The sequence below is a fragment of the Eurypyga helias genome, unplaced genomic scaffold, assembly GCF_000690775.1.
Source record: "Eurypyga helias isolate BGI_N326 unplaced genomic scaffold, ASM69077v1 scaffold28178, whole genome shotgun sequence".
NCBI lineage: Eukaryota > Metazoa > Chordata > Aves > Eurypygiformes > Eurypygidae > Eurypyga > Eurypyga helias.
The window spans coordinates 11,013-19,482 of NW_010269415.1; the positions used below are offsets into that span (position 1 = coordinate 11,013).

The following is an 8,470-nucleotide window of genomic DNA, read 5'->3' on the forward strand; positions in this document are numbered from 1 at the left end:
GGCGCCCCCTGGCCCACGGCCCCCCCCATCAGCCGGTAAGCGTCCCGCTCCTCCCGGTCGATGCTGATGTTGGCCACGCGGATCACCCCCGTGGTGGCGTCGATCAGGAACCTGTCCTGACCACCGCCCTCAATCCGGTAATCCAGCTGCTGGTTGAGGCCGCTGTCAGCATCTGTGGCTGTCACCTGGAGGACGGAGAAGCCTGGAAAAGGGGGACACAGCCCTCTCAAGTGAGGGTTGGAGGGCAGCAGAAACAAGCACCTCGTCCACCCAGGCAAATTCTGTCAAGCAACGTGGGCAGACCCAGTTCCCAAATTTTCCCTTCAACCCCATCCTGGCCGGTCCTGACACCAGGAACTGGATCTTCACAGTCCTTGGGGGGATATACAGGTCTCCCTGCTGCCCACCCTCAGATCCAGTCCAGGACCCCTCCTGACCTGGGGGGCTGTTTTCCCGCAGCCGCGCCGTGATGGACGCTGGCTGGAAGACAGGGCGGTTGTCGTTGTCATCCAGGACGGTCACCACCAGGCTGGCAGTGCTGTTCAGCCCCCCTGCATCACGAGCCACCAGCGTGAACTCCAGGCGAGGGTCCGCCAAAGCCTCTCGGTCTATCAAGCTGCCAGGCTTCACTGAAACGACACCTGGAGAAGGGGAAAAGCCCGGTGACAGACCCCATGGTTGACTGATGGCCCTGGGCTGGGGACGGGGACCTGCTGAGCCACCCCACCTGTCCTGTTGTCAATAACAAAGAGGTTTGGGGGTGCCTCCAGGAACTGGTAGGTCACCACGGCGTTGCTGCCCTGGTCGCTGTCCAGGGCTAGGATGGGTCCATTGAGCACTGTGACCGGTGTCCCTGGATGGGATGACAAGGGTTAGGGAGAGTGGCAGCTCCCTGCGGAGCACCCCTGTCCCCCTCCCACCCCAGTGACGCATGAGGGACGGCAATGAATGGATGGAGGAGGTGACAGGACGGGACCTCGCAGGGCACGAGGCAGCGGGGGGGGTGGCTGCTGCAGCCTTGCAGACCGACTCGCGAGGCCCAGGCGAGGCGATAGGACATCCGGCTAAAAACAAACAGACAGACACATCCATCAGATGGGTGACAGCAGCACCCTGCCACCGAGGGCATCACTTGGAGGCACCCAAACCCTTCGCCTGAGATGTCCCTCGATGGTGGGACAGGGAGGTACCTGAGGTCTTGGAGCAGGGAGCAATTTAAATAGCAGGAAGGCAAAGAAAAAGTATTAAGAAGAGGAATATTTCTTAGCTCTTGGGCTAGGAAGTGTCTACCTGGACAGGCTGGAATGTTTTATCTCTAACCCCCGGAGCAAGGCAGCTGGTGATAGAGAGATGCCAGGCATGGCAACGTATTCTCCCCTGTGGGGATGTTGGGCAGACTGGGTCCTTGAGGCAAGGGCTCGTCTGAGACCACGGACACATCTTGCTCTCTGCAGCTGAGCAGTTCCTAAACGGAGCTCATTTCTGGCAGCGTTGTGCCTAACCTGTACCAGGAAGGGTTTCCACCAGCAGCTTGGTTCAAAGCCATCGTCTCCTCGAGGCTGACCTCTCCAGGCAATCAGCAGGAGCCCCCTCATACTCAGCATCCCCGTCCCACTGACCTGCAGCCCTTCTCCGCTCAGCGTCATGTCTCCTCCACGACAGCCAGGAGACACCTCCCCTCGCCCAGCCCCAAAGGGGGTCTCCAAAAGCCATGTAGGGGAGCAAAGAGAGACCTACCCGGGGGTGAGTTCTCCATCACCTCGGCCTGGTAGGAGCTCTGGGTGAAGAGGGGGCGGTTGTCGTTCTCATCTGCTATGGAAATGACCAGCAAGTCAAAATCCTAAAAGAAAACGGGATCAAGAGGGAGATGACCGCAACATCCTTTCCTTGAGTTCAACTCCCGCCTCTCCCACCTCCAGCTTGCTGATGGTCAAAGCTGGAGCCTTGTGCAACCACGATGCTGTGCTCCCTAGACCACCGTGGTGGGTCTGCAGACACCTTCACCCCGGAGCTGGCTATCCATTCCCAGCTCACATCCCAAGGGGTGATGTGTGGGAAATCCTGGCTGGGCCAAAGGATGGTCTGGTACCATTGTGGTTGTCCAGCTCTCCAGACCAACTTTGTCCCACGTTTTGTGAGATCTGCTGTTTGATGGAGTCAACAGGAGATGTTGGGCTTGCCCTAAATCCTACTGGTCCTGTTCTCTGCTAGGGATAGGGTTGCAGCCCCTTCCTTGAGACCCCCAGATGCTTTTGGGGGTTGAGGCTGCTATTGGAAATGCTGTGGGCAAACGAACTGCCTGCTTTTGGCTATGGCAGGAGTTCTTCTCCCACCCACCCTGCCACCTGAGCCACTGGAGGCCCTGGCAGTGTCCGTAATTACCCGCCTGGCATTGCGTATGTTCTCGGGGTTGTCCTTCACCGTGACGGTCAGCCTGTATTCTGCCACCCGCTCCCTGTCCAGCGGGCGGTTGACGTAGACGATGCCACTCTACCGAGAAAAAAGGGAAGGAATGGACCCAAGGGACGTGAGGTCTACTTCCCCTGGGGCAGTGGGGAGCAAGGGTGCCCAGGGAAGTCAGGACTCGGGGGCCAGGGGTGCCCACCCTCCGCATCCCGGCATCCCACCCCCCCGGGGGCGTACGGTGCTGTTGATGTAGAAGGCATTCTCTGTGTTGCCTGCTGTTATGTCGAAGGTCAGGAGGGCGTTCGGCCCCTTGTCAGCATCCCGGGCGAGGACACGGGTGACGAAGCTGGAGACGGGGGCGTTCTCGCTGAGGGTGATATTCATTGGGAGGTTGAGGAGCACGGGGTCGTTATCATTGATGTCCAGCACACGGACGCCCACCAGGATCTGCCAGGGAGAGAAGAGGTGTGGGCATGTGGCACCTATTTCCATCGCTCCCATCTTTTTTTTTTCCACCACCGGGAAAGAGGTGGGCTTCCCCACTCAGCCCACTATGATCTGTGGGAGGAAAGCCCCAGGGAAGGAGGAGGAGGGAAGAGCGAAGGCAGAGAAAACCCCAAGGAAGGAGCTGGGGATGGGGGACAGCACCCCTCAGTCCTGCACACCACCCTGGAGTACTCACTGTGGAGCTGAGGGGGGGCACTCCCCGGTCCCGGGCAGCGATGGTGAGGTTGTAGAAGGCGATGTTCTCGCGGTCCAGCTCAGCATCCTTCCGCACCCGCAGCTCCCCTTCCACTGGGGAGATCACAAACTCCCCTGCCAAAGACAGCGAGGCCTTGGCTTGCACCTGCAAACGGCCCATCTCCCAAGGGGAATGGCTTGTTTTGGAGAGGGGGTAGGCACCATGGTGGGCTGGGGGATAACAGCCCTGGTACCCTATTACTGCAGATATGGGAGGATTATGGGCAGCTGGGGGACGCGGGGGACCCGGGGACCGATGCACCCCCAGGTACCAGCCAGAGCAGGGGATGTGGGGTGCATGGCCAAATAAGAGGCGCTCACATTCCTTGGTTGGGCCTTTCTGAAGTGCCAACAGCTCGTCAAGCACCTGCCCCATAATGGCCAGAGAAGAGCAGGCTACACAGCATGGACCCTCCCTGAGCTGACCAGTTTGGAGACAAGACTGGGCTCTGCCCTCGAGAACCACCGGTTCACTGAGGGACAGCCGTATGACCCCATGGCGGGGAGACGGCCGTGACTCTGCCCTCTGCTCCGAGGTGCTGCTGAGGCTGGAGCCACAGCTTCACCACGAGGTGCAGAGCAACTCAGTCCCTAAATGCCCTACAAACCCCACGGGGGTGAGGGGCCAGGGCTGTGGGCTTGCAGATCTCTGTTTCTCACTCTGCGGTCTGGATTGGTTTTGCCTTTTATGTTTTTTTTGCCTTTATTGTTTACCAGATTTCCCCCCTCCCTTGCACAAGCCTCAGCCACTCCCTTGGCTGGCCATGAAGAGGTTAAGTTTCCTGTTGCTCAAAACAGGATTTCCTGGTGTCGAAAGGCTGAATTCGCAAAAGCGACAACCTGGGAGGATGGCTTTTCTGAAACGCTTCCGCCTGCGCCGGCTCCTGCAAGCCGGGTTCCTCCCTGGGGCAGCCAGCAGGAGAGGTGATGCCCCCCATGTCCCCGCTCACCGAGGGGGTCCCCGGCGATGATGCTGTACTCCACTTGCCCGCTGGGTCCCGAGTCGCCATCATGGGCCAGGAAGGTCCAGACGCGCGGGCCGGGCTGCCCTTCCGTGACATCAAAGGGACCCTCATAGGGCCGAGGGAAGGTGGGCCGGTTGTCGTTGATGTCGTTGAGGTTCACCAGAACCTGCAGTCAGGGCGAGAGGGTGGAAGGATGGAAGGGGAGGCCAGCCCGCTGGCCACGAGCATGGGAAGCCATGGACCTCATAAAATACCTCCTGTATTTATGGCTTTTGCCAAACATCCAGCTCACAGTACAGAGACTCAAACTCAAGTTATTCTTGGTCATGCCCATCCTACAGCGACACTGTGACCCTCCAGCCACACACCGTGATGGAAAAGTCAATGCAAAAGCCAAATGTCCACATTCACATCCTGAAACCCTAAGATGGATAGACAAAAACCACAGACAGGGATTTGACCAACAAAGCCTGGAGTTCAGAGAGACCGATCTCTGCAGCCTTGCTGCACACTTGTGCAATCCTTTTCCTCCACCAAGGGCTTCACTCCTAATCCTGAGTCAACTCTAAAAAATTTGCAGCTCACGTCCTTATTCTATGATTCATTCTACAATTCTTATTCCAACGCAAAACACCAACAACACCGTTGGCGCGTTCCCCCTCGTAGCATCCCTTCCTATGACACACTTAGCTGGCTAGAAATCGAGCCTACACATCTCAGAAGGGGAAAGAATTGACAGTTTTAGGACAGAGTAGACCAGGGTGTTGCTGGCAAAGCTGGGGTTCCAACAAACTTGAGTCTTGCCTTTTAACTGGGTCACACCACGTAGAAGACATTTATATAGCTCTATACTACACTGTATTGCCAAGAGGGTTATCCCCTTGTTAGGCTTTGGGGAACTTGCACAGAGGAGAAATCCTGCCTGAGGAGGAGAGTCTCCAGTGGCTCGTAAAAGGTTGAGCTTTGGTGGTACGGATGGCTACAAGAAAGATCCTGGGTGGAAGGTCAGTAAAATCCATCAGGTGGGCCTTTGTTACTGGCTAAATCTAATCTTTACAGAAGAGTATGTCTGAGTGTCTGCTCTGTTTCCTAGCAGTGGAGAAAACAAACACTGGCACTCCTTATCAGGGAGATGGATTTCCCATCACTTGGGATCTTAAATAATCACTAAACCTCCTCCTAAAAGCGATGTTTTCATACAGTCTGGCACAAACTCCCTGGGCCGTGTCGGGAGGGTGTTTCCTCTCCCTTCTACTCTCAGTACTTGCTGCTGAAGGGGTTTCCAAGTTCATGTCTCTGCTTGGGCTGAGAGCAAGGAAAGCTCTGCCTCTGCCTGCAGCACGCCGGCAGCTGCTGCCTTCCCTGCCGGCAACCAAACCCCAGGTCTCAAGGTTTACACTGCAGTTTTCCTGGACCAGGAAGGCATCTCCAGCAGAATCATTTCCCAATTTATCTAAGCACGGAGTACAGCACAGACAGGCTTGCCACTTCCATTCTATCCATGGCAATCTCCCACCCTGGTGTCTCCCCTTCAGTTTCCCCTCTTTTCTTTGCACACATGAACTTATCTCCTTTTGGGGGACCACAAAATGTTTGGCTTAGTATCAGGGTGAGGCATAATGGTCCACGATAGGGAGTCAAGGCAAAAGATCTATCCGATCCCGTCCACCTGCAGACCCCCAAATCATCCTGGGCATGGACAACGTCTGCCACACAAGCCATCAAATTTAGGTTTCGGTCACAGAAACAATCGGTGTATTCAATTCCTGCAAAACATTTGCTTTGGAGCTGCTAGTCTGCCCTCCCCACACTTTGAGCTGTGCATTAAGTTTTGGTCACTGTGATTCAGGAGAAATGAAAGAGCTGTAAAGAGAAGCAACAAAAACTACTGGAGGTTTTAAAGAGCCTCCATACAAGGAATGAAAAAGGAATTTAAAAAGCAGATAAATAACCTGAGAAGATAAAGATGAAGCAGAAATTAATGTTCTAGCAATGCTTTACTATCTACAGTCCCTTCAGGCAAGAAGAACCAAGGGGGCCTCTAAAGACAATAAACTTGAAAGTAATTTCAGGAATTTCTTCTGTTTGCGTCTTTGCAGGACCAAATAACTGGACTAATAAACCCGCGTCCTTATTCTGCAACCCTCGTGAGGGAGAGGTGTGACAGCAACTGTTCAAACCGGCCGTTGCTGGGAAAAGCAACTGATGAGGACTGGGAAGGAGATGTGAAACTGTACACACGAGGGGGGAACTCCTCGACCCCAAAAAGGCTGCGGTGTTGCAACCCCGCCAGCGGCTCCCTACCGTGGCGGTCGACGTCAGCCGGCGCGAGATGACGGGGCACTGGTCAGTGGCGGTGACGATCAAGGTGTAGCGCCCGTGGCTGATCTCGTAGTCCAGCTCCTTCACTGTGCGGATCTGTCCCTGCAAGGCGAGGGCAGAGTTGCCGGGAGTGAGGGGAGCGGGATGGGGGCACGGCTGGGATGGGGTGGGCATCCTTACTGACCGTGGTGCTGTTGATGTGGAAGGTACCCAAGATGTTGCCTTCGGTGATGGCATATGCCACCGTGCCGTTGGGGCCCTCATCCCGGTCCAGGGCCTGCACGGTGACGAGGGTGGCATTGAGCGTGGCAGGACCTTCATCGAGGGTCACCTCGTACAGCTGCTGCTGGAAAGCAGGGGCATTGTCGTTCTCGTCCAGGACGGTGACGTACACCGTGGTGGTGGCCTGTGGGACATGGGGACAGAGTTAAGCACTGTGGAGGGATTGGCTCGGCAACCCCTGGAGCTGGCTGGGGAAGGCTGGATCTGTCAAGGTCAATGACCGACGTGGGCTCAACCCTGCCAAGAGACACAATTGGGATGCAGGGCTGAAAACAAAATGAGCTGTGGCTACGGATGCATTTCCAGGTAACAGTTGGGTACAGAGATAAACATAGAGAGATTAAACCACACTCATGTTCCCAGGCAAAGCATGGCTCTGTGGGATACCCTCTCCTTTTCACCTGGTTTTTACCATCACTGGTAACACTGGAGAGCAGCCTGCAGCAGAGGGAAAGCCAGAGGTTGAACCCCATCATGCCTTGCCACCTTTGAGGGTGGGAGTCCTCACCTTGGCTGTTATTACTGAGGGTAGCAAGGATGGAAAGTACGTGGAGGTGATACTGCTATGGCTCAGGAGAAGAACAAAACCAAGCATCTCATAACCCCAGCCTTCCCTCTCTCGGGTCCCACCATCTACCTGCTAACCCCAATTTCAACGCTGGTCAGGCTCAGCCTGTCCTGACCCTCTTCCATCTGTATCTGACCCCGCACAAGCACTTGGATGTCCTTCCTGAAAGCTGTTTTTTGGTTTGTGTCACCATGGGGACATACCTGGAGACGGGGACGTGACAAGAGTGTGCCACCCTGCCTAAGGGCTCAGCTAGAGGTGGGGGCTTGGGACAGATAAGCCCCTTTCTTGGGGTCTCTGGAATTTGTGCCTCTACATTCCCTCAGCGACAAATTTCTTCCTGCCAGACAAGGGTTAATTTTTTACAAGAGCATCACAGATGTGTTCGCCTTAAAAACCACAAAGCTGTTGGTAATTAGCCACTTTTCTATTTCACTGCATGCCCCAAATTCAGAGCAGGTTAGCAGCAAAGTGTTCTGCGGTTTGCAAACCTTCACGAGCCTCTGGGCTGTGCTTTCCAGGGACGGAGTACCTGCCTGCAGCGCGTGAAACAAGGTGGATGGGGATGTCATCTGTGCCTTTGGAATCAGAGAAACTCCAGGAGTTATGCGAGTTTGCCTGCGGTGCTGCTTTGCTATCTGAGGGCAGACAGGCTGCAGGAGGGGGATGTTTTGCTCCTCTTTTTGTGGGAGGGGAAGCTCTGTTCCCTTCCCTGAGCAGGCACCACTCCGCATTACCCTTCCCTGTACCTCAGGGGTACCCTGCCAGCAGGGTTTCTGCCCGCTTAATCCTCACAAACATGGGAAAAACAATAATTACAAGCAATGAAGCAGGCTGGAGATTGGTCCCAAGGGATCGGCTCCCACCAGGGAAGGGATAGGGACCAGCATGTCTCCCAGCAGGGCGAGCATCCTCCCCAGTTACCCCCAAACGCCCTGCAGCTTGCTCTAAGCTACCCCCCGCGATGCCGTAAGGGAATAAAACCCAGGAGATGCCCCCGCCGTCGCCTAAACGGGTGGGGGACAAAGCATCACCCGCCCACAGGGTGCTGGGTTGGGGTGCTCCCAGCTCCCTGCCCCACCTCACCTCCTGGGGGTGCTCGCCGTTCTCTCCATCGCCGCGCGTAACATCTCAATGAAATTTCCTGTGCGTGCGAGTCCGGCTGCTCGCAGAGCGTGCGGGAGGC

The 8,470-nt window shown here is 55.9% G+C and overlaps 2 protein-coding genes across 2 annotated transcripts in view; one reads left to right on the forward strand and one right to left on the reverse strand.

Annotated features, from left to right (window-relative positions):
- Positions 1-8,470, reverse strand: part of CDH23 (cadherin-related 23) — a gene marked incomplete at its 5' end in the record, with an annotated part of 63,081 nt that overhangs the window by 10,984 nt on the left and 43,627 nt on the right. The window contains 10 exon segments of the mRNA XM_010158107.1: positions 14-202; positions 438-641; positions 728-853; positions 1,738-1,840; positions 2,383-2,490; positions 2,644-2,853; positions 3,089-3,222; positions 4,098-4,278; positions 6,417-6,536; positions 6,619-6,840. Coding sequence (XP_010156409.1) covers positions 14-202; positions 438-641; positions 728-853; positions 1,738-1,840; positions 2,383-2,490; positions 2,644-2,853; positions 3,089-3,222; positions 4,098-4,278; positions 6,417-6,536; positions 6,619-6,840 — 1,597 coding nt within the window.
- LOC104514427 (chromosome unknown open reading frame, human C10orf54) overlaps positions 8,249-8,470 on the forward strand; it is a 9,823-nt gene continuing 9,601 nt past the window's right edge. The window contains exon 1 of the mRNA XM_010158105.1: positions 8,249-8,253. Within this exon, the coding sequence (XP_010156407.1) occupies positions 8,249-8,253 (5 nt within the window). The remainder of the gene's footprint in view (positions 8,254-8,470) is intronic.